The following is a 26,423-nucleotide window of genomic DNA, read 5'->3' on the forward strand; positions in this document are numbered from 1 at the left end:
ACATCTGTAACTATGGTATTCCTACTTATTATCGAAGGATGGATGGGAGATAGCGTTTTCACAACCCGTCGACAGCCAAAACATTACAGGGGGAGCACAAGCTCGGAATGGGGAAAATGAAGAAAAAATTGCCCGCATCCTTTCAATGGATACATCAGGGTATTTTAGAGAAATTAGTTTACGGCAATCAGCGAAAACCTAATTCTGAATGACTGGACGGAGATTTCAATCACCGCTCTAATACCACTGGGCCACCTCACTCGATGGCTAATAACTTAAAAAAAAAGAGGAGCAGATAATGTTCAACTATCGGAAGTCAGTGATAAAATAGGACGAAACAAATAACGACAAAGAGGCAGAAAATGTGAAATTGACCACTTAGCACAAATGAGGGGATGAGTTGCAGTATCCGTCAACTGACTTTCTTAACAATTTTCTAAAAAAGAGAAAAAAAACCATGAAATTTATGTTCTAATTTATATACTATTATATTACTGCTGTTATAGCTTAGACACAAGGCAGTGAGAGTGGTGTTCAAATTTGGTGAATTAATTGTCATTCATGGTGTCTATAAGTATCCAGTATATTGGAAGATCTGAAGCCATTGTTCCCAAGATTTTTGTGTATTTTATTTGGACTAAGATTTGAAACTCAAAAATAATGTTATGATTCTCTTCTGCAGATCTTTGTTCACACATTTCGTCATCCTGTGTTAACATTTTGAATCACTTTGTTGTTTTCAGTCACACGTTTATAGTACTGCACACGAGTATCATTTGCCTATTATGCACCAAAGTGCTTCACCAACCGTTTTTGAACGTCAACCACCTTTGCTGCTGCCACAGAATTGTCAGTTGGCAATGCATTTGTGTGCACACAAGCCTAGGTTTTGCGTGTCTTTAGGATATGGTTGTCGAAGTTCGTTCTCCCTTCGTCTGGGCTACGTTGTGTAGCAGTTCCCGCACTCACCATGTTGGCTGTCAACACATTCAGCACTCACAACTAAGGATTTGAAACTCACCCCAATATTCAAAGCCTTATACTACACCAAGAGGTTAAAATACGCGAGATTACTTTTCAGGACACGGTAGAGTTTGATACTGATAACCGGATGGCATGTGTAGATCAGTATGATCGACATTGTGACGTGGCTTGTTTTAAAACTCAACACCTCAAATGCAAAGCGTCAGTGACAGGGCATCGAGCTAGATTACTGTAACGCCGACGAAACGTTCCATTAAACATACCATCGACAAACTTCATACACAAGTATTCCTAGGTCTTTCCGTATCCGCTATCTACACCATTCCACAAAACTGGCCGTCCAGGGTGGTTAGATACACTCCACTGGCTAACTGTAATATCTTAAAATGTTTAATTTGTGAAACAAGAAGCTCATTCATCGACTTAATAGCTGCAAAAGAATCTTAATCTTCAACGCTCTGTTATCAATTAAACATTAAAGTTAAGCTGGAAGACGTTTCATGGGACTCCAGCAGTCTTGCGTCTGTATACTGACTGGAACTGATGCCTGTAGCTATTTGATAATCAGCACATAATCATACTCAGACCATCTCAAATAGATTTAAATGTAATTTTTTCATTGTAGATGTACAATGATCTTCATTAAAATCGCAGCATCAGAAAGGAGACCAAATAACAAAATTCTACTCATTGTGCGTAGATGGTGTAGTAGAAAGAAAACATAACTATATTTGAAAGCTCCTGGCGGATTAAAACTGTGTGCCAGCCGAGGGCTCAAACGTGGGTCTCCCTCCTTTCGCAGGCAAGTGTTCTACCAAATAAGCCACCCTAGTACGACTTACGACGCGTCGTAACAGCTTTACTTCCGCCAGTACCTTATCCGCCATCTTCTTCCTTCGTAGAGCAGTCGCCCGTGAAAGGCAAAGTGCGCGAGTTCGAGTCCTATTCCGGCACACATTTTTAATCTGCCAGGGAGTTTCATATCAGCGAACACTCCACTGGAGAGTGAAAATTCATTCTTTGACTAAGTTTCTACCTGATCTGTTGGATTGTTGTCAGCAAGAACAGCCCTAACTCAGATGGGCACCGAGCTGCACTGAGTTTGGATGGGTATGTCGTTCTATGTCAGATATATATTGCACAGCAGAAATGTACTATGGACAAATATCGCAATCAAAAACACAAACATAGAGAACGCCGACGTTGCGGGAAGCAGAACAAATATGGAAAACATTATTTAACTTCGGATGAGTGGGAGACTTGAATTGTAAACTCAGCAATATGACCTCACTGAGGAGAAGACATCACGTCATTCTAAAAGCACGGCTTGATTTCGTAAGAAAGAGACTAAAAATTTCAGAACACCTATCAGTCTGCTGATATGGCGGAAAGGCTACAATCTGAAACACTGAAAGCCATTATTACAAAACAAAGCGATAGTGGAAACTGCTGATGAGCCCCGAAAAGTAGGCGCCATTCGGTCATCGCTGACCAGACATAACGTCATCGGCTCGGACAAGCAATGACAAATACTCAGGCTCGCGAGTCTTGGTGTCGATCTTTATGTATGAGTACACCAGCTACAAGGCTGTGCTGCTACTGCACGCCAAGAGGACTTCCACCTTCGAGACTGCTACCTGTTGGATCTGCCGCCTCGGTCGCTGTGCACCGCCAGGCTCGTAATCACTAATGAGAAACTTAGGAGACTTCTTCTAGTGACTGTTCTCTCAGGCGCAAGCAGCGCAGGGACGCTGTCGTCCTGCATGGCACTGAGTGTTACCCTCTTGATCCCATATCTGCATGGCAGTCGTGGGGTCCGAAACAACACGAATAGATATGTCGCAGAAAGACGAAGTGCAATCTCGATTGTCCACAGTCCTGACACGGTCGATTCCAGCCACTGGTGACAGACGTTTCTTCTTCTTCTTCTTCTTCTTCTTCTTCTTCCACGAGGCGTAATATGATGGTCTCACAAAGAATCGACAAACTCATGCGATTTGTGAGGGAGGATCCCCCTCCAGAATCTTTCCTTATAGAGATGGCGTTACTCCCGCCGTTTTCTGCAGTTACACTGGAGTGCTAGTCACCAGCAGTGTACTTGAAATCAGTGGCACCCTTTCACACGTTCTGTATTATGTGATTGCTAAGTAATTGTTCCTTCTCTTCTATTTTTGCAGTGGTGGCTTGTACAACGATACGGCGCTCCTGCGGCTGAACTCTTCGCTGGAGTTCAACGTCAACGTCAGCGCCATATCGCTCCCAGAGTACAACTCCACCCCTGAAGGTGCGTGACTTGTGAGATTGCTCTGAGATAGCTTATCTCTTTGAGTTACACTTAAGCTAAATTAATATTACTTCAATGCATCTCAATAGACAGTTTTGTCATCTTGAAATAAGACACTCTTGGTTGCAGATTTTTTTGATCTATTTATTGGCAATGGCACGTTTCGCCTTTGTGGGGCTTCCTCAGATTAACCTAGGGGTATAAAATAACACTGTGAGGCATAGCTACATTAAAAACGGGGGGATGGGTGTAGCATGACGCAAAGTTCCGGGCCATGTAGCTGTCTCTACAAATAACAATAACTGTGAACTTATGTAAGAAGAAATGTGGGAGCCAACATCCGTCCTTTAATGCCAGCGTATGACACTAAGATAAAAATTCAAGGAAACATGAGCCTATCCTCATTAGGCAAATAAAAGCATAAGGGACCTGAAATCAGGAAAAATGCGAAAGTAAAACTACAATATCTAGTGGAAAGAGGAACTATGCCAAACGAAGAAAAATATTTAAAAGAGCGTATATAACACGGAGGCAACCGCATTCCGGTGTACACAGCACGGGGAGTTGCATACAGTGAACGCAATGTAAATATAATGCGGTTGACAACACAATACACGTCACACCTCGCAGCCTGCCACATTAATATAGAGCCGTAAAGACAAGATTATACAACCGTAGTAACAGAACTTAAGAGTAGATAGGGTTGATTACCCAACCAACGTTCATAAGAAACTCGTTTGCACAACTGAATTACATAGACCATGCGGGAAACAATAAATTACGCCAATGGCAAAATTATTCAAGTTAAATGAAAATAAAATAAGTGCAATGGTTTTAAAGGAGTAAAAGGATCCATATAAAATATCAAACTGTTAAAATCTGCCTAACAATAAAACTATACATGAGACTGACTGGTGGCTGTTATTATTCTACACCCTATGCAGGAACAGTCAAGGAGTTCACCTGCGTCCATTATGGATAAAATATACGCATTACATTTACATTTCGTCTGCTGTGCGCTCCTCTTCATGCGGTGTACGCCGGAACGCCATTGGCTCCGTTTGTGTGCGCTCTTTTAAATATTTATTTCGTTTGGAATAGTTCCTCTTTCTAGTTGACATTGCAATTATACTTTGGCATTTTATTCCCCGTTTCACGATCCTTATGCTTTTATTTGTGTAATGACTATAGGATGATGTTTCTTTACAATTTTTATCTTAATGCCACACGCTGGCATTAAAAGACGGACGTTTGCTACCCACATTACTCTTGCGTAAGTTCACGGTTATTATTAGTCGTAGAGACGGCTACACGTCCCCGAACTTTGCATCATACCTCACCTATCCCCCTGTTTTTAATGTAGATACGCCTATCAGTGTTATTTTACACCTCCTAGGTCGATCTCAGGATGCCCCACAAGGGCGAAACGTGTTATTGCCAATAAATAGACAAAACAACTTCCAACCAAGCCTGTCTTAGTTCAAGAAATTCATACATGTTGCTGTGCCAGGCAACCAGCGTGGAATGGAACCAATCTTAGCTTTATCGTCGTTTGTTGTAGTGTTATGACCTGTGACTACGTCTGTGGCGATCGGAGCTCAAAACTACAGGAAGCAACACAAATTCCAGTTAGCAGAGGATGTGCTAATAAAACATCTTTCGGTTACCTGGAACGACTTTATTTCGAAGTCTATTATGGCTGCCTCAATGTAGTTCGGCTCATGGCTGTTTAAATTTTCAAAACAAGCTTTGGCATCTTACTTAAAGTAAATCAGCTACCCGAGGTCTACAGCGCTTACCGGACGTAGTCCTATTGGTGACGGCATGCCTGCGGTCTTCCCCGACCTCGTAGCAGTTCGACACATCCTTTCAGTCGTGTCGGGATCTTGCGGACTTAACGTGCTATCTGAACCTCAGTGCTAACTGTGATTTTATGTACTCAGAACGCTGCCGGAATTGATGTGTGTTAGTTGTGAAAAAAAGTAATCCTAAGACCACTTAACGAACGAATTCAATATGTCTGGCCAAACACTCATTCACGCAGTCACCAAGTCGCCACCTACTACTTACGCAAAAGAAAAGCAGATGCACAGTGCACAGCGGAACAGCTCTAAGGAAAGAATACAGAAAGCTGAATAATATTTTTGCATACTGTTTAACAAAAAATTAAAGACACAAATGGTGAAATAAACAAACGAAATCTCACCAACATATACAAACAGCACCATCACAATAAATGACATACAGTGACCTACCACAATAAACTAACATGAAAAATAGGTAACATATTCGAAAAACAGGGTATAAACATTGCCTATAAACGAATTACTCGGTACAGGAACACATCCCAAAGTAAACCAAAACCCGACAATCTGATACCTACCAGCTCAGTTGCAGAGACTGAAACAATCTACTTTGGGATGACTGGTAGAACATTTGACGCAAGATATAAAGAACACATCAGGACACGGAAATGCAGAATAAAATGCTCAACATTTACAAACATACATAAGCAGGAACGCCATAGGCCGGCCGAAGTGGCCGAGCGGTTCTAGACGCTACAGTCTCGAACAGCGCGAACGGTACGGTCGCAGGTTTGAATCCTGCCTCGGGCATGGATGTGTGTGATGTCTTTAGGTTGGTTAGGGGACTGATGACCTCAGAAGTTAAGTCCCATAGTACTCAGAGGCATTTGAACCATTTTGACCGCCATAGACCAAGCACAACAGAAAAACATATGAACGTCAGAAATATCTGTAAACACACAGTTCCTCTCTTTTCAAAATTTACATGTGTCATAATCGGAGAAGCATTTACCCGCAACATACAGTTACTCAATGACCGGATAAGAGTAGGAAATCGAAGAATAAAGACGATTGGTTTCCTTTCTTATGACTCACTCTCTCTCACTCCACCTCCCCTTGCCCTTTAATTTCACCTCTTCCTTCTCACCCCTTTTTCTTCAAAACGCTCTCATTTCCTCTACTTTGTGTTATTCTTCACTCAGTTTTGTCGCCCCTCCTCTTCTCCCTCTTTCATTTCCATCGCGCCCCCCGACCCCTTTTCTCCCCCTTTCATCACCATCCCACTACTTATCATTAGATCTTCAACTTCGGCACTACACTTCCATTTATCATACACATTAAATAAAAAGAACATATAAACATAATTAAATGACGAAACACAGAGGAAGAGAACAGTTGTAGATTAAAGGAAAAGTAGTGATAAATTTGATTACACTGACTTAAAACTTACGAGACATATTTAGCCAGAAAGATACAAACAGTAGTGGTGCAACACTGTGGTGTGTGTCATATAAAAATGGATCGTTTTGCAAAGCAATGTGCGATTAGGCCAGAATTACTACTGACAATCGATACCATACTCCAAAAGTGCAAGCAGACGACGTTTCCTGATGTGAGCGAAAATCTGGCATAAAGTACGCAAGTAATATCAACATTTCTTTAATGAACTTTCTTTCTGTCTAGAAAGCAAGCCAATTGTAAATATCTTTCATTATGCATCACTCATGATGTTTTATTTCAATAAAACGGAATGTCTTTGGTGACGCTTTTTCTTGTAGTTGCAAGGACGGAATTAAAATAACTTCAATAATAGTACAACTACGGACGATGTGGTCACCCAAAGGAAGAATTTAATAGAATTAATTATTATTACTATTTCGATTTTTGTCGGAATATTTTGGCTATGTATAGTGATTCTCTGGTTGTGTTCTATGAAAAAAATATGCAATATGCACTTACCGGGGTCCAATATTTTCCTGTTGCTAGAAAGATTTGAGTCACAGATCTCATGAAGGAAAATATTAATGTTCGTTTCTTAATACGGAGATACGATTGTCCTTGTAAATAACACGGATCTTTAATAACCCTCACACCGGCGTTTCTGTTGTTCACCTTTACAAATTTAAGGAACACCTGAACCCGCCACAAAACGAAAATAAAGTATATAAATCACTTATGTTCCTTCAACACAATGACGTTTATGACATTACATTCACTGTAGAGTGAACATTATGAAACTTCTCTACCGAACTGATAAGCCCACAATGTTGTGCTTTACGGACACGTAAACTGTATCTAGCTGGCAGTGAATATTTTGAACCATATTACAAATCTGGGGGTGGAGGGGGGAGGAGGGCAGGCTTTCCCTGAAGCAGTAGTACTTTTCCTTTGTATTTCAAAACAGACGAAATTTCTAATGTAATAAAGAATTACGATAATTAATTACAGTATATACGATTTAAGAACATTCTGGTGATTAAGTACTGGTTAACTAATCGTAAGCGTCTTATATTGATACCCCCTCCCCGTCTCCCCAACGAGCCGATAGCTGGCAATGAATTGTGCGTCGAGTCAAGTAGTAAATAGTTGCCTGTGCCCAAACATGTATGGAGTGACCACGTTTATCCGACGTCGGGGTAGAACGCGTAGACGGACGGCAGTTACGTCTGTTTTGTATCAAGTGAGGCGTAGAAGCAAGGGTTAATATTGCATCTATGTTTGCTTCTGCGGGATGTCCCGTACCTAATGTATAACGGGAGAAATTTAATGTAGAACGAAACACTACGCACCCGACGACCCGAAACAATTGACTGTAGCCTGAAATAACGGGATTAATAATGGAGTAGACTATAGATTTACTCGAAAGTGACGTCCATAGTGTTCAGTGACTGCTCATTGTACGTAGTAAAGATCTGATGTTCATGAACATTTTCATAATCATCTAAAATAGCAACAATGAAGCGGAGCATTCTGCACGGACAGGCAGTAACCGTCTCTTTAAGTATGGGGAGACAACCACAACAACTGTCTTTATTCGATAAATATATTAATTTGCCTTTGACATTCTTAGACACCGAGCTTCGATTTTGTGAATCAAAAGTTTATGTTGGTGGTCAGTACGTTCTTGTGGGACAAAATATTACTATAATATTAATATTAAATTAAAAAAAAACTGGCGTGATTCAACAGAACATTAGTGCACATAGCAAATATTCTACATTAGAACTCAAATACGTGTTTATGCTAGAAATAAAATGTTTCCAAGGATTGCTTTGATGGATTTTGTTTATATAATGAAAACTAGAATACATAAATATATTTATGTTAATTATCACAAATTTTATTATTGTATGTGGAAACATAAACGGAAAATTTTTCATAATTCAGCAACTAGTTCATGGAATTGCAAAATATACTTCCTTTTATTTCTGTGAAACGCACTTTTATTTAGCATTTAGTGCGCTGCGTAAATGTGAAGCTGTTACATCCAGACAACCCACATCTGAAACGACTTTTCTGGGTATTATTCATCTCAGTGAGATACATGAAATAGAACTTCTTTTTCTGTTGGTGATGGACCAGGCTCTGATGTTCTGTAACGCTTCCTCATTGGAACTACATCACCTTTGTTATCATATTCTTCCTCTTCCTCTTCTCTTCTTCCTCTTGCGTTCTCTCTTCTGGCTGTGGATGTATAGGATGTTCACAAATGCAGACCCAGTGCTACTTCGAAAAAACTGTATCGCATTATTGTTGTCATGAAATAATGGCATGGTCAAGAATGTGTAACAAGACGGCTTCTGTGGCAGAGCGCTTCTACGGTCGCAGGTTCGAATCCTGCCTCGGGCATGGATGTGTGTGTCCTTAGGTTAGTTAGGTTTAAGTAGTTCTAAGTCTAGGGGACTTATGACTTCAAATGTTAAGTCCCATAGTGCTTAGAGCCATCTGAACCATTATAATGTGGAATAGAGATCTTGATTTTTTAAGTATATTTTTTGTTTGTCTAGACTGCATGTTTATAAGATACTTTCGGTTTCGATTGTAATAGAAATGATCTTCAGACATAAAATAAACAGAAAAAATATTGTTCTTAAAAAGTTCTACCTACTTACAACAATCAAAATATGAAATTCAAGGAAAGTGACTAAGATTATACCATGAACTGTGAATACGGAAAGTTGGCCAGATTGCTTCCGGATGGGTCATCCTCTACTCGTTCACAGTGCATCGGCGACTGACGGCAACAAGAAGAGACACTGCGGCGGAAGAAGGCGACCTTGGTGGCAGCAAGGGACTTATCCGAGGCACAACGCACTCTCTCTGCCCTTCTGTATTTTGTTTTTTATTTGTTAAATTATTTCATAACTTACTAACCTGAACTTCTTCACGGCCCATCTTTATTTCGACGTAGCTTGTATTTTATTTTTTAAATTATTTCGTAATTTACTAAGGAACACCCTCCACTATCAGTTAACCGTCTACTCATTTGAAATGTTGTTTTACTCCTATATGCTCTACCTATATTTGATTATTTTCGCTTGTTAAGCTCTTGAACCCACCAACATTCTTTTGTATACATTTTTAACTTTGTTTTAAGATGATAAATTTTAGTATGTAATTGTCTATGCAGTGGTTCCCTATATCTGATGCATGCCTTTTTGTATCTTAAATAGCAGCATCACAAACAGTAGTTTTATAACTCAGTCCTTAAATATACAACATGTGACGTGTTCCACTCTGTAACAGTATTTTATGGTATGTTCTTTGTTACTTTCGTTGCATTTCATATTCTAAGTATTGTAAGTAGATAGAACTTTTTAAGAATAATATTTTTTCTTACGATTTTAGATCTGAAGATGATTGCTAACACAATCGAAACCGGAAATATCTTATAAACTCGCTATCTATACAAATAAAAGTTATATGCCAATTATTTGATAGTGTAGGCTGTATTAGCATATTGTAAACACATTATAACTCAAAATTACTAAAACAAACAGAAATTTACCTTTACTTCTCGTAGCCATGCTGACGCTGAGATAAACAGGTTTCTTCAAGTAGATGCTCAAACTTACAGGGAGCTTGCAGGAACGAAATCAAGTAATACACAGAATGCACAAGGTGTAAAGTGTACAATGGGGGGCAACAAATTTAGTTTATTGCCCGAGCTATGAGAAAATAAAAGTTGAACGTAGCATATATGCTAAATAAGGACTGAGAATGTTAAATTGTGGGTCGTAGAGGGGTTGGTCAAAGATATAGAAATACAGCGAAAGATGCATGCTGGAACATAAATGCAGATGCCAAAAGCGAGTTGCGCTCTTGTATTTCAGAACGTGCGGCACCCGTGCAATGTCCTCGATACGTTGCAAGTGTCAGCCATGGTGAAAAAAAGTTTTGTGAGTACATTATGTCGGAGCTAAGTGGATTCGAATATAGGCAAATTGTCGGTGCTCGTATCGTAGGTGCTCTAGGAACCAAGGGAGCGGAAATGTCTGGTGTTCAGTAGGCACTGTGTCAGTGATTTACACCGCCTACAGGGAAAGCGGGAAAACGTCATCCACTAAGTCACAATGCGGACGAAAGGGTGAGCTGAGTGATCGTGACAGACGGTTATTGAAGAGGACTGTGACGAAAAATAAGAGGACGACAGCTACACAAGTCACTCCAGAACTGAATGTCGCAATCTAGAATCCTGTCAGCACCAATAGAACACGAAGGGAATTGCATAAGCAAGGAACTGCACGACGATCCGGAATTCAAAGTCTCTCATTAGGGATGAAAATTCTCGTAACAGGAAAACGTGGTGCCGAATCCATAATACCCCAACTAAAGAGCAATGGAAGAAATTTATTTCGTTGTATGATTGTTGTTTCACACTGTTTCCAACTTCTGACAGAGTTTACGTCCCAAGAGTGAAAACGTAGCGGTGGTTCAGTGATGATTTGGGCACCGGTGTTGTGGTATTCCACGGGCCCCATGATTACTCAGCAAAGATTCCATTACTGCCAAGGATTAAGTGATCATTTTGGCTGATCAGGTCCATCCCCTGGTACAATGTTTCCTCCCCAATCGTGAGGTTGTTTTCCAAGGCGACAGGGCGTCTATCCACAAAGCTCGTATCGTCTAGGACTGGATTTACGAGCACGAGGATGAATTGTTGCATTTCCCCTGCGCACCACAGTCACGGAACCTCAATGTTATTGAGCCTTTGCGGTATACTTTGCAGAGAAGGGTGCATGATCACCCACCTCCACCATTGCTACCTGGAGTTGCCACTGTTTTACAGAAATAATGGTATAAGATTCCCTTCAAAACCATACAGGACCTGCATTTATTCATTCTGAAACGACTAGAAGCTATTTTGGATACCAACAAATTTCCTGTGCCATATTACACGTGGTAATAAGTTGTATTTTTGGTGTTTCCATATTTTTGTGCAACCCTTGTAACTTTACCTTGTGTGTACGAATACACTCAGTCTTTGTGTGCATGCGCCAATCAAATTGCAGTGTACGACCATAATGCCTGAGACAGACAACACGATAATATTTGTAAGCCAACCGCCGTATATGCTGCAAGTAAGTGTGGCTAGATCCCGACTGTAACATCTTTAGCGTGATACTTACCAGTGGAACGGGACGTTATTTTTGGGTAAACTAGCAATACACCGAACCATTAAAAAGCAGTATGTGGATACCCACATACTGATGGGTCGCTTACAAAATTTTTAATTTAAAATCTTCACAGTTCCATTCGAAAGAGGTCGTGAGAGAAATCAATGTTTTCGTTAAGACTGACTGAGTCGGGGAAAAGGCTGAAAGTGGATTCTATTCACACTTCTCAGTTTTTTCGCTAACTTATTCGGCTGGATGCTCAGTAAATATAATTCTTCTCCAGATTAGGTGCTCGGAATTTGTTATTGATCACGTGAAAACTCCGGCTACGCGTTGTTTGACATTTGGAAGTTGAAAACATAGCTTTCTTCAAGTAGTTACCATGATAAATGTCAAAAAGGTTAAGCTTCAGGAGAATTTATATATGAAGCCATGCAACAGTAGCTTAATATTTTATGCGTTAGGAACAGCTACTAAAGTGGGTAGTAAGTGTGCTGAGCAGCTGCTCAGCATCCAGATTCTTATTTAGTCCGTGTAAACTGAAACAGTTTGTTAGAGAAACCGCGCAGCTGGTGCGTAAGTAAGATAGAATTACCGAAGATGAATTTTTATCAACAGACTTCCCATTATGTAAGTAAATAGTATGGAAATGACTCTTAGCAAGATACAACATATATCGGAGACTTTTCGAGTATGGTAAGCAACCATTATAACCGCAATCAAAGCTAGTGTTAATCTTTCAAAAACGTACAAATGTGTGCGAAATCTTATGGGACTGCTAAGATCATCAGTCCCTAAGCTTACACACTACTTAACCTAAATTATCCTAAGGATAAATACACACACCCATGCCCGAGGGAGGACTCGAACCTCCGCCGGGACCAGCCGCACAGTCCATGACTGCAGCGCCTTAGACCGCTCGGCTAATCCCGTGCTGCTGTTAATCTTTAATTAAGTTATTTTATCAGTTGAATTGCAAACACTGTAATAATACATTTTGAATGGTGGTTTATCAAAACATAGAAAATTAATTATTTCTTAATTAATAATGGACCTCAAAATAATCCATCCATTACTTAAAAAAAAGAGATAGAACCAACCCAGATAATTACAGAGGAATAACCCTCCTCGATTGCACATAATTTGCAATAGAATCAAAAACATTCTGAAACCACAACTTGGAATACATCAAGGAGGATTTCCACCATACAGAAGCTGCTCAGACGAAATTCTTAGCCTGAAACTAATTTTGGAGTATTACAAGTATAGAAATAAACAATTATTAATCTCATTCATAGATTTGAAAAAAGCATATGATGGTGTACATAGACCCAAACGTCTAAAAATCCTTTGAGCAAGTGGCCTCCATACCAAACTAGCAAGACTCATTCAGCTAACTTGTACTAACACAAATTCAAAGGTCGAGGTTAGAGGAGAAATATCAAAACCTTTCACAATAAAAACAGGACTCAGACAAGGTGATGAATTGTCCCCTTTGCTCTTAAATGTGGCCCTCGATTACATCATGACAATCTGACAAAAAGAAAGTCCATGTAAAATCAAAATTGGAGGAAAACCAGCAATAAGAGCAAACTGCCTTGGGTTTGCTGACGATTTAGCTCTCTTAGCCCTAGACATGGAAGGAGTTCGTGCTCAGATTACAAGTCTCTAGAAAATTGAATCAAAAATAGGATTACAAACATCGTTTGAGAAAACTGAAATCATGCCCGTGAAACCTCTTTGCATAGATAAAATCTTCATAAAAGATCAAGCAATTAACATAGTTCTTCAATTTAAATATCTTAGAGAAATTATTTTGCACAACGTGTGTGAGAAAGACACCTGGATAAATAGCACCAAGAAAATGAAAAGAACAGCACAGTTTCTAACCTGGTCAACATACATTAGAAATTCCTGTCAGTAGAAACTACGACCCAACATTACAAAACTGCAACTCTACCGGAAGCAACTTATGCTTGTGAGTCTCTGTTCCAAATTAAAAACGAAAGAAGAAACGATCAACTCCTCAAGATTGAACGAAGAATTATCAGAACATGCATCAATAAAAAAATACCAGATTGGTGGAGTCTGGAGAACCCTCCACAATGAAACTGTCTATTGTGAGATTGTCCCAATCACCAGCACAATCAAGAAGAAAAGAATCTCATATTTGTTTCATGTCTTACGACTGCCTGCCAACAGGATTTTAAAACAACTAGTGATGAGAAATCTCGGAAGGAAGACAGGAGGACAATTGGTAAAAGAAATTCAGCAAGATCTCTAAGTAATCGGACTTAGACTTACTGATGCAGTGAACAGAAACAAAATTAACTCTCTATTTATGAATCATAAATTTTCAGCAGAAATGAAGTACAGAAGACCGGTAGAGTTAAGAAAATTGCGTTCCTAACGAATGATAAACTACTGGGCTGAGCCAAGAAGCAAGTAGCCCAATCTTCAAAGAGAAAGTGAACATGAAATGACTCAAGTGGTCCAATGTGGACAATCAAGTAAAACAAATGCATTAAAATATGACCTTCAGGGTGTCAGAAAGAATTAAGTCAAGAAAAACACATTAAATGCTCCAGTAAAAATCAAAATGAGGAAATTACAAGAAGGTGCGCCACTTTCAGAATGCAATGCACATGTATCATAATTACTTTTATTTAGCTTTGAATATACTCATATTGCAAGCTGCGACATCGTCGCGAAAGAACAGTGACCCGTACATGTAATAAGTTACCTTTAATTTACGTATATGGTCACAAACTTTTAGCTAACATTAGGACTTCGTTTTTATGGAACAGGTATGCCTCTTCATATTTAAAGCGCACAAATGTAAATTTTGTCAGTACTACTTTTCATTATGGGTTATGTATTGTTCTTAAGCTGTATACAGTTTACGAGTGTTTTTATATTTTTCCCATTTTTGCTGCAGATCTGATGATGCTCATTAAAGACCGAAACCGGTAATCTGTTAACTAAAAGTTTGTGACCATATTAAATTTAAGGGAACTTAACACTCATATTGAACTGCAATTATATTTTACAACTGTCATTCAGGAAGCAAAACTCATTGATAGCCGACATTACTGTTCCAGTTGTCTAAAGAACACAAAATATCAACAAAAGGAATTAAAGTTGAATAAAAGTGTTAATCCTATTGAAAGATTTTGGGGCCAAATTGTTTGGCTTATTTCTTACATTCGAATTTAGGTGAAGATTCGGAAGTGTGACAGGGACATTTGTGCATGCGAAGACTTTTGCATGCGAAGAATTCAATCATGTTAAGAATTATACTGCTTTCAAATGAAATTCAAGAAGGTCCTCCTGAAACTGTGCATCTGGAGCACAAAACTGCCTAGACATGAAAATCAGAGATGAAGAAGTGCGGTGCAGCAGAGAGGCGTTAGAAATTAATACGCATAGTACGAAACAAACAAGTGGCAGAAAGAAGTCTACCTGTGTTTCAAAAGAGATAAGTTAATGGTACGACTGTTAAGATGTTTGTGAATAGCTATGTTGGCTTCAGACGAAGTAGCAGATAGGTAAATTATTGATTGAGTCAAACGCCGGAATACAGGAGAGAAAATGTTGAGTATGTTGTCTGTAGCAAGTATACAGGGAGAAAGGACGATGAGTGTTTAACGTACCATCGACCACGAGGACGTTAGAGACGGAGTAAAAGCTCAGACTGGGGGAAGAAAGTTGGCCGTTGACTCTTGAAAGGAATCATCCCGGCATTTGCACTAAGCGATTTTAGGGTGGCTGGAGAGAGAGATCTGTAACGCCACTCTTCCGAAGACAAATTCAGCGTACTAACCCGTTTGTGTACGTGTTCAGTGATGCAAAGATGAACTTTGTACAGGAGGAGATGGAGGCTAGTATCAAACTACTCAATACTTAGAAATCTTTCGGTACAAGCTGAGCCGCGTTAGGTAAGGATGAGCACCGTGACTTTGCGCAACTGTCGCCATGAGGGGAACAGCAACTCACCAGCTAAAAGAAAGCATAGCAGTTTTGGAGAGCCTTCGAAACCAGACTTCCTAGTGGCCCACCCTGATTGATGTTGACTAGATTACAAATAAATAGCTTTACACTTTAATTAACATGCGACATCAAAAATTCTTGATAAGGGAAGGAGTAATCGAAATGTTGAGTTGTAATTATGACTCAACATTTGTTCAGAAATCGTTTTATTAGGATAGTCAACACTGCAATTCGTAAACACTCTCTTCCAATGAGTCCGATATAGAGTTACGAGGATGAGTCAGCAAATAAGTCGCAGACGCCAGAATACCGGACTTTGTTTATCTAGAAGGTTGCAGCAGATGTGAGGAGCGCAGCGGATACACAGTATTTCGCGGCCAATAGTTAATTATCTGTAGCCGGACCAAGCAAGGAGGCAGGTGTGCTCTGAGTGCGTACCCGACTGCAAGAAGGCGATTTATGTGAGCCGAGGGACTGTCTACAGAGAACATCCGTAGCGAAATTGTTCCCATGTATGATTAGAACTGTATTTAATAGAAATTTGTATTTAAATGGATACATGAATCTAACAAAGAACGAAAAAAGTCACAAACAAGGAGCATCCTGGACTTCCTGGTTAGCGCCTTGCCGAACGATGCGATGCGTGTGTAAGTTCACAGGGGGATTATGTTGAAAAGGAAGATAAATTTCAGGGTGGAATAGGTGGCCCTGATGTCTCTACTCCATTTTGCGACTCATTTATTCACTCACGCTCGTGCATAGCTGGTTTCGGCACTTTCACTACACAGTACTTACGATCTGCACACCCGATGACGAGTGTACGGAAGTTTGTGGGATTTGGGTAGAATATTTTTTTGTATTAGGCCTTGTCGTTTAGTAGATGAAATAGCTACATACTAAAACCGACGTTTCGAGCATCTTTGGAGCGGTCCTCTTTATGGGAAACTAGACTGCTGGTTTCTCCCTGTCTTTCCTAGCGTCTAACTCTCGTACGGGGACCGCTGTTTTTATGATATTACAATCTCATTTTTGTGGCTGGATGCCTTCATTTTGCAACAGTCGTGAATAAGGGAGGGAAGTCATGAGTGCAACCTATGTGTGTATCACCGACCGTTGCCTAAATTTCTGTAAGAGATCAGGTATTTCTGCTACCTAATGGATTTGAGCCATAGGGAAATCCCGAAGTAGGTACAAAGGGAGTTTGGGGCTCCACATTGCATCTTCTTTAGGCAACAGATACGTGTATTGGCCCGTTCCCCCAGATAACAACTGCGTTGTCCAAAACCGGGTGCAATAGCGTCTTGTACGGGCAGTTCCAAGAACCTGTAGTAGTGTCGAAGAAAGATTTAGTATCGGGTAAAACGGACGCAGCCGCCACACCGCTTTCTCCTCAGTTCGTTGACGTGTTGGCACCATGTCGAACACGTGACGAGAATGACACCCAAGTGCTTGACTGTTCTTCTCGATTGCACGGCTCTACGCAGGATGTCTGTCTGCCTAAGTGCCTCGTGGACCGGGTGTCTCACCATGACGAGTGCGTGACTTTTCGTTGCATTCAAAGCTAACATCCATTTCGCCGCCCACGACGCCAATCGTCGCCGTCTGAGATCCTCACCTATGCGGTCGCTGACACCTCTCATGCAAAGTATGCGAGCGACAAGGAGCTGTCTCTTGTTTCTTTATCTGCTTTGTGTTCGGTGCATCCCACAGCTAGTTTGGAGTCTTTACTGTATCCATTTGCACTGACTGTAATCCGTGCTTTCCTATTTCGTGTCGGAGGCCATTAGCGTCTCTTGCCAGTTGCTGCGTGTGTTTAACGGAGCACCTTACCGTGTCCGCAGCTGGCTCTAACGCGACGATGGTGGGATGGGGCAGCACAAGCAACACCAGCCAGCCGACGTGGCCCTCGCTCCTGCAGTGGGCCGTGGTGCCCATCATCTCCCTGCAGGAGTGCATCCCGCTGGCCAGCAACGTGCCCGGCGTCAACCACCTCTGCACCGACGCCCTGCCTGACAAATCCATATGCACGGTCAGTACTCAGCGCGTAGACCAGGTACAGCCGAGAGGTCAGCAATCAGATGTGCAAAGCAGAATTTTTGTCGCCAGCATTACTTTAATTCGAAAGGCCTGTGACGATGGTAGGGTGTAGGGTTTGCTTGTAAGCGCTCTCCATAACGCCTAAAATATAATTTCGCTTAAAATCACTGTTTCCCATTTGCACCCACATTCTCCTTCTCTGTCATCGCATATTAGATACGAGATGGGGAGTAGCCAAGCAATGTCCTACACATATGAGACAAAGCGTGTATTTCAGTGTTAGAATGTGTTATCCAAATCCTAACTGAACTAAAGGACCAACAATAACAACAAGGTAGGGTGACTTGTTAATCACTGATATACAGGGTGAATCATCTAAAACTTGCACCGCAAATATTGCGGAAATGGAAAGTGCTACTGACGTGCGGTTTTCAAAGAATGGATTGGCAGACAGGGGCTCAGATTTTCAGTCAATCAACAGATTGTAATAATAATTAGAAAGAGTATATTTCTGCAAACAGATACTCTTTTAAATGGAACAATGCCTATTGACAATAACAAACTAAAATGATGGTAAATTAGATTTCCAGTGGTGCTTGTTGCACGATTCCAGTGCGATTCGTTTAAGAGATATCGTATTTTGAAAAGTTCCCACACTGACACTTATACAATACCTTTGGTAGCACACACTATTAAACGACACAACTGCATACACTAGTTAGAGGATTCAGATAAGTAACGAGACAACTGACCATCACACATCGTGTTCAAAGTTACCACTCCAGAGGAAATACACGCTTCCAGTCTAGTGGAACGACTGCTGCACACGTGCTAGCAATTCAGCGGAGATGTCCGAGCAGACTGCAGCAATACGTCGTTGAATATGATCTGGTGTAGCTTTTCCCGCAGATAAAAGTCTACAGATGTCAAGTCCAGGGAACGGGTCGGCCAGGGTACAGGTCCTCTGCGTCCAAAACAACGTTTTGGAAACAGTTCGTGAAGACATGCTGTAGTACTTCGTGCACTAAGGGCTGCAAAACCATGATGTTGGTACCACAACTTCCTCCTAATGCGTAGAAGAACGTCTTCTAGCATCCGTGGAAGATAGTCTGGTGGGAGGCTGCGATGCTGGTGTGTATTCGGTGTTCTGTCTATGCAAAAAGGGCCTGTGAGCTGATGGTTCACTATCTCCCACTACGTATTTACACTCCATGGATGATGACGTTCCACCTGACGGAGGGAGACTGTAGAACATACCAATTGTGCATGTTTCCGCGGTTTACCTAGCCATGATTGGTAAATGTGGATTCATCATTAAACAAGACACATGAAACATCTAGAGTATCATGTCTTAATTCCCATGTACAGAAGTTAACATGGTTCTTAAAATCGTTTCCATGCAGCTCTTGATGGAGAGAATGTGTACGGGTGGAGTCTATTTCGATGGTGTATGTGTTGGGACGCTTGCCTGATAGTGCTACTGCCTCGTGCGATTGCGCGGGAGCTAACGAGCGGATCAGCTGTAACAGCAGCAAGAACACTGTTTTCCTCCTCTTCCATTGTTTCCTTTTGTTACATTGTCCAGGTGTTACACTACAACTTTCACACAACTGGTTGAAGAGAGTTACAATTGCAGAGATGTTTAACTTCTATTGGGATAACTCGCGGCATACACCGTATAAAAAGGAGCTGCATCTTTCGTACACTCTCCACACACCATGAGCACATCGGCTTTTTCTGCATTGGTAAATCCCATTGCCCCTCAAGACCTACTGCTTGGACTCTCACACACTAACTGAGTAGCAAGCTGCAATGCGCACAAGGAACACACAAGCATACTGTGAGGAAACGAGACAACATCGTGCCTAGCAACCACGCAGGTTGAATGGCACAAACAACTCTCGGTGTGAAAACTTTTCAAAATACGATATCTCGTAAGTGAGTCGCAATTGAATTCTGCAACAAATATCACTCGCATTCTGATTTACCCTACTTTTAGTTTGTTCCTGTCAATGGGTATTGTTCCGTTTAATAAGTGTTTGTTTACACAAAAATACACTTTTTAAGTATTTGTACAATCTGTTTAGTTACTTACAATGCGTGCCCCTGACTACCAGTCCATTCTACAAAACTGCACATCAATTGTACTTTCCGTTTTCGCAACATATGCGGTTCAAGTTTTGCAAGTTTTATGGTGTTTGTGTGTGTGTGTCTGTGTGTGTTTATAGCTCTCAACACCGAGGATATTAGCACCCTTGTTGAAATACTCTCAAAATATGTCGTTAAAACAGTTAACACTAAAATGCCTAAAATATAATTTCGCTTAAAATCATTCTCTCTCATTTTCACTCACCTTCACCTATCATGACGTACCACATCATGGCAAATGTAAAACTGTTGATCTTTTCTGTCTTATAATGTGTTATCAAAATCCTGAGTGAACCATACAACAAAAAAACTTAACTCAAGGTAATGTGAACTGCTGATCACTCTGAGAAATCTCGAGGAACCAGGCAACCTGATAACACACTAAAAGCTTCTCCCTCATAAGTTAGGGAAAATGGTAGACATCTCAAAAAATCGCTCAAATCGTATCACATTATCAACTAAATAGATGGCAGGTCAGATAGTGAACTTAGAAGGGAATGGTGTAATCCGACATGTGGATAACCACCCCGGAGTTTCTCACGCAGAAGGAATGCACTATCGAAATTTTTGCTGCAATGAGGCACTGCAAGTACCTTAAAAATATTAAAGTTACTTATTTTGCAGCACGAAGAATCGCTCATAACAACGGAGTTTCATTTTGGCGTACATTTCGTATTTCGTGTAAATCTTTCTTCCATTTATACTAATTATGTTCAGATTTTACGAAAAGGAACCGGCTTTGCACACTGTTTAATTGTTTTCTCCTAACCTTTCTAATTGAAAGCTACTATTGCACTTTTTTTCTTTGGGCTTGCAAGGAACTGTTTGTGTTCTGGACTTTAATTAGCGCAACAATCATGGTTCGAACCACAGTCCACAGAATCATTCGAGTTACTTCCTGTTTCCTGTGACAGTTCCATAATTTCTAACGAAATGTTGAGCCCATTGGAATGGATATCCAGCAAAGTAAGTCATACGTAGGTCTTCAAGAGATGTAGATGAGTTCGACTGCATACCAGGTTCTTCATAATTCACTTTTGGAGGGCTGAAAACGTTATTTGAAGACTGGACATGGAAAACGCTGTAAGTGACTCGTTTTTCACAAACGCTGTTGTGTTCTCGGTACTCTGTTACATGTCCCTAAACTTGTTCCAAGTGTCAGATCGTAGAAAAATATTTCAGACATTCATTACTAGAAGGTGTGTGGTCTTTGTGCCAAACTGCGCTTCCCTCAGGAGTTCCGCAAGCTAAAGCTATGAACCTATTCCGCGTAATTCCAAAGCATCAATGCATACAACTGACTCCTTTGATTTTAAAGATGCTATTGTCAGTGTAGGCATGTAAGATCTCAAAATGCAGTAGCGGCAATGTGCCTCATACTCATCCATCTCAAGTACTCGTAGCTATTAAAAATTCGTATCCTGTAACAGAAAAACGAAAAAGAAGTCAATTTCTTCAGGAGAGAAAAAACCATGGCGGATACTGTGCCGTACTTCATCGGAAAGACTAGCCATCAGTTACAAAATAGAAAAGCTTATTGACTACGTCGCCATTTCCTCAACAGCACAGGTAGTTTTACAGAAAACTTCGCAACATCTGATCCCGAGTTCGGAGTTGTATAAGAAACTGAGGAATGTTTTTTCATGAATTTAAAGTTGTCGTTCTGTTGTAAAAGAAATGAGTTACAATATCACTGCTGTATTTCTGTATTTCTATTATCACAAATGAAACGTAGTGCCTCTATATTAATGACAATTGGAACAAAAACATTCTTATCGACACTTAGAGTCTGAAAGTTTCGTGCTATGGTACTTGTTCATTTTCTAATTTGTCTCGTTATTTTTTGCAGAGATGGAATGGGCAACATAATCCACTGGTATCTGATTACCCTCTCAGTTTTTAGGATTCAATAGACTATGTACAGAAAGAGAAACCCTGTCTTTTGATTCTCCTGACAAATGCGAGATTTGACACGTAGAACGTCTTCCAATTCCGCTCTCCAATTGGATTCCACGTTGCTGTGAAAACTCTGTAACCTGCTCAGAGGCAGATGCTGTTAGCAGCACGTACCAAGAAATCACAAAGAAAGTTAGTACAGGTTCATCTCCATTGTTAAAACTTGGCGATACCGTTTTCAATGAGCAAATTCGAGGTGACAGTAACAATTGTGACAGAGAAACTATCGACGGAAACTGAAATTCGCATGACAAATTACAACCGCACTGACTCGAGTTATCTGTTTACCGATGTGTGACAACCAGGGATTTGTGCCCGTTCTGTTGCGCATGTGCTGTCTGCTAAACTACGGAAGGGTATGCATTTCATCAACCACCTGACGAGCTACTAATACGACAAATTTCAACATTAAAAAAAGTCTTGCAATGTGTCTTAGAAGCTAAAATTTTCACATTGCGTTCCTCTCAGTGTATTCCTCCTGCACAAAATATATTCAGGGTAGGTTTCTACATGTCCGATTGGACAGTTTCACAGTTCCCTTGTAAGCCCTGTCCCCTTAATTAGAAATAAAACACATTTGGTTAAGAGCACTACATGGTGGAGCGTCCTCCCGCCGGAGAAGAAAGTGATGCTTCATTAGATTGTGCCCTGCCCCAAGGGAAGTGAGGAGGACTTTGTGGTACCTCAATGGACGGAAGGAACTCCTCGACCGAGTAGTTGGTTTTCTACTACTTCTTCTTCTGCCAATCCAGAATTACGCTTTACAACCTGCTCCTGCCTCACTATCTCTTCCTCGGCCTTCCCACACTACTTCTTCCAAAATGATTGAATTGTGCTGCTTGTCAAGGGATTAATGACTGCACCCCCGGTAGCTGAGTGGTCAGCGCGACAGAATGTCGGCTGGGTCGGAGATTTTCTCTGGGTGTTGTGTTGTCCTAATCATCATCATTTCACCCCCATCGACACGCAAGTCGCCGAAGTGGCGTCAAATCGAAAGACTTGCACCCGGCGAACGGTCTACCCGACGGGTGGCCCTAGTCACACGACATTTACATTTTTTTTACTTCTTATTTTATGTTCTCTTTGTGCAGTCTTTCACTGACGTAGGAAGGAACTTCATCTCTGATATTTCAAGTTGTCTTAGGTCCTTTGTTCTTAATGTACAACTTTCTGCTCCGTATAACACTATGGATAGTGTCATTACTTTATAAAATTTCAGTTGGTTTTTTTTCTCGTTTTACCTTGTAATGTTGTTCTTGTCGTATATATATATATATATATATATATATATATATATATATATATATATATATATATATATATATATATATATATTGCTAAATGCTAATTTTCTTTTTGCGTTTATGATGATTAAATTAGCCTTATTGGGCTATTTTTGTTGTCTATATCTTCAGATTGAACCTTTTTTTGTTGTCGATATCTTCAGATTGAACTTTTTATTTTTCTTGTCGATATCTTCAGATTGAAATGTGGACTTATGTTGTTTAACCTTCGTGCCGATATTTTTGTCTTCACTGTCCTACATGATTATCTGGTTGTCGGCAAAAAACATGCATTTAGAAATTCCCCTGTCCCAGTTTTTATACCTTGAGGTATTGTGTCCTTCAATCATTACCTGACAAGGTCGTCGATGTAGATATTGAACAGATTTGCCTTACTACCTGATTTATGTCTACTCTTGGTGTCAGCTCTTCGCCAGGATTCATTTTGGTTTTGGTTTTTTTTTATAGAAAACTTGACGTGCTTCTATCAGGTGCCCGCTGAAACCTCTTTCCCCCATTATTAACCACAGTCTTTTTCTGCGGATGCGATGAAATCCTTCTTCATAGTCGACAAATGCTAGGTATGCTTCCAAATTGAATTCTAGACTTTTTAGAATAATTTGTTTCACAGTGTAAACATCGTCGACATTTTTTCTTCCTTCATGGAAGCCTGCTTGATGTTTTAATAAATCGAATCAGAGATGTTTCGAAGCCTTTCATTAATTATTTTGCTGTAGATTTTGTAAGGAGCTTTCCGAAGACTGATTCCCTGTAATTAGTTGCATTATTTCTCAGTCTCCCCTTTTTTAAAAAGCTAAATAATTTTAGTGCACCTCCATTCTTCTAGTATTTTACCCGAACGCCAACACATGTAATGGGGATGGAGCATCCTGAATTCTAGAAAGTCAGGCATATGTCAACAGTTCTAAGTTAATCATTGTTCATTTTATCCAGGTGTTTCTGTAATTCTTCGTATTGTATTTCTGTTTCATCTTTATTTCCTTCCTGCGTTGAGTGGGTTCGTAGAACTGTTAGATGTCTTCTATCAAACTTCAGTCTCACTGTGAAGATCCTTTTGTCTACTACTGAATATCTCATGTTTTACTAACCACTGTATGAGCCTCTACCTCGGTAGAGAGGATATATGAAAGAACCGTTTTCGTGTTTTTTTTGTTTTCTGTAACACCTGTTTTAATACTGTCAAATTTACAATATCTGTCCTTTTCACTGCGTTTCTTCAGTTGGCACTTCTGCATCCGGTTCATACCATAATTTATTATAGTGATTTATCAAAGAATGATATTGATACTTGCAGTATATTTGTCTGTTCTTTCTAGCTGTCTGATCAATTTATGTACTATATCCTGTCTATCGTGCATGTCATGTTCGGCTCTGCTTATGAACGTATCCCTTGATGATCTCTGTGCCGGTCTTACTATTTGTTTTGGATTTCGTTTCTGATTTTATTATATTTTCTTTAGCTTCTTCAGTCTGTTTTTGCAAAAACTCCCTTTATGAAATTTTCTGGCAGATCAAAACTGTGTGCCGGATCGAGACTTGAACCGGGTACCTTTGCTTTTCGCGAGGAAGTACTCTTTCGACTAAGCTACCTAAGCATGATTCTGTACCCCTCCTCACAGCTATACTTCCGCCAGTACGTCTCCTGCCTTCCAAACTTCACAGAAGTTCCACGAAACTTGCAAGACTATCACTCCTGGAAGAAAGGATACTGCGGAGACATGGCTTAGCTACAGCTTGGGGGATGTTTCCAGAATGAAATTTTCACTCTGCAGTGGAGTGTGCGCTGATATGAAACTTTCTGGCAGGCGAAGAAACCCGAGTTAAGAGTCTCGCTCCGGCGCACAGTTTTAATCCGCCAGGAAGATTCATCTCAGCGCATACTCCGCTGCAGAGTGAAAATTTCATTCCACTCCCTGTAGGACCCCTATGTTTCATTTGTATTTTCTACGGCTTCTTCTAACTCTTCGTCCCATATTTTCAGTCCTCCTCCTGTTCGTTTCGGATTTTGTACCTAGTACTTCTGGAGTATGATTATTTCGATGTTTTTAAATTCTTCAGTTAGTCCTGCATTTGATGGAATAATTAACCTGCACTATAAAGATTTCTTAAACTCTCTTCTTGGAGCAGATGCACCTTAAAAGCTTTGTCTGGATTTATTTCACTTAATTTTCCTCTTATTATGATTCTTCCATCTTTCCCACAGCTGGATCTTTGATTTCACAATACAGTGGTCTGCACTCACGTTTGTCACCCTATATAGGTGTGTATCTGCCACTCCTGAAGCTAATTTTTTATTTACAACTAAATAATCAATAAGAAATCTGTAGCCTTGTGCAGATCAAACTTATTTTTATATAACTTTCTTTCTAAAAAAAGTATTGGTTACTTTGTCTTCATTAAAGCGTCAGACTCAGTCAAATTTGTACCATTGTTATTAAGAGTATATTCTTCATTGTGGCTCATCAACTGGCTCATGTGTTCTTTACCTATCCTTTCATTTGTTCATGTGTTTCTGTAATTATTCTGTAATTATTCCTCTCTCTGGCGGGTAGATTCCTACAACTGTTAGACGTCCGCAAATTTCAGTCTCACTGTGACGATCGTTTCGTTTGCTAGTCCACATTGTCGTATGTTATGTTGTACCATTGATAATGTAATGTCCGTCACTTCCAGCCACGCTTCTTCACACGACGACATGAACCTGTTCCTCAACATTGAGGATATGTTATACGACAACACACTGAGCCACTTGATTTAGTATAAAAGCTTCTTCGGCTGACACTTCATCTAATTACTTTCCTTGAATTCCATCGTGTCCTTCGCTTTTACTATGCATCCCTCCGTTTTTAACTTCATTATCGTTATTCCACCATTTCCAGGAGTTCTTTTTTTTGTATGGACCATATGCGTTTATCTACCTCAGCCGCGGTTATACTTCCTTAGAGCGTGACAGACACATGTAAGTTTAAATACTGTATTTGTAGTTGACTTTCCAATTTGTTTGGGTTGCAGGAGTTACTGTATCGTTCACAATTAAGTGATAAAATGCATTTTAAGTTGATAACGATTAGTTTGATTAAACCAGTGACTGCTGGCTATACAGAATGGTGATGTTGGAGGTTACATGCGAAGGATACACGATTGAGGATTGTGCTGCTGTTTGGTGGTAGTAATAGAAGTGGTGGCGGTTGTGGTTCTCTATTGTTGAAGCACTTGTATTATTGTATTGGAGAAGAAGATGGAAGTTCTTTACACACTATGACTGTCTCTTGTATGTGGTAGCTGTAGTGGAAGCCAT

The 26,423-nt window shown here is 40.2% G+C and overlaps 1 protein-coding gene across 5 annotated transcripts in view; it reads left to right on the forward strand.

Moving 5' to 3' along the window:
* LOC126326927 (trypsin-1-like) overlaps positions 1–26,423 on the forward strand; it is a 195,427-nt gene that overhangs the window by 166,339 nt on the left and 2,665 nt on the right. For 3 of the 5 annotated variants that reach the window (XM_049995812.1, XM_049995811.1, XM_049995810.1), the window contains exons 5-6: positions 3,162–3,268; positions 17,522–17,709. In XM_049995812.1, the coding sequence (XP_049851769.1) occupies positions 3,162–3,268; positions 17,522–17,709 (295 nt within the window). The remainder of the gene's footprint in view (positions 1–3,161; positions 3,269–17,521; positions 17,710–26,423) is intronic. The other 2 variants (XM_049995813.1, XM_049995814.1) reach the window with 1 other exon arrangement.

Source organism: Schistocerca gregaria, chromosome 2, assembly GCF_023897955.1.
Source record: "Schistocerca gregaria isolate iqSchGreg1 chromosome 2, iqSchGreg1.2, whole genome shotgun sequence".
Classification (NCBI taxonomy): domain Eukaryota; kingdom Metazoa; phylum Arthropoda; class Insecta; order Orthoptera; family Acrididae; genus Schistocerca; species Schistocerca gregaria.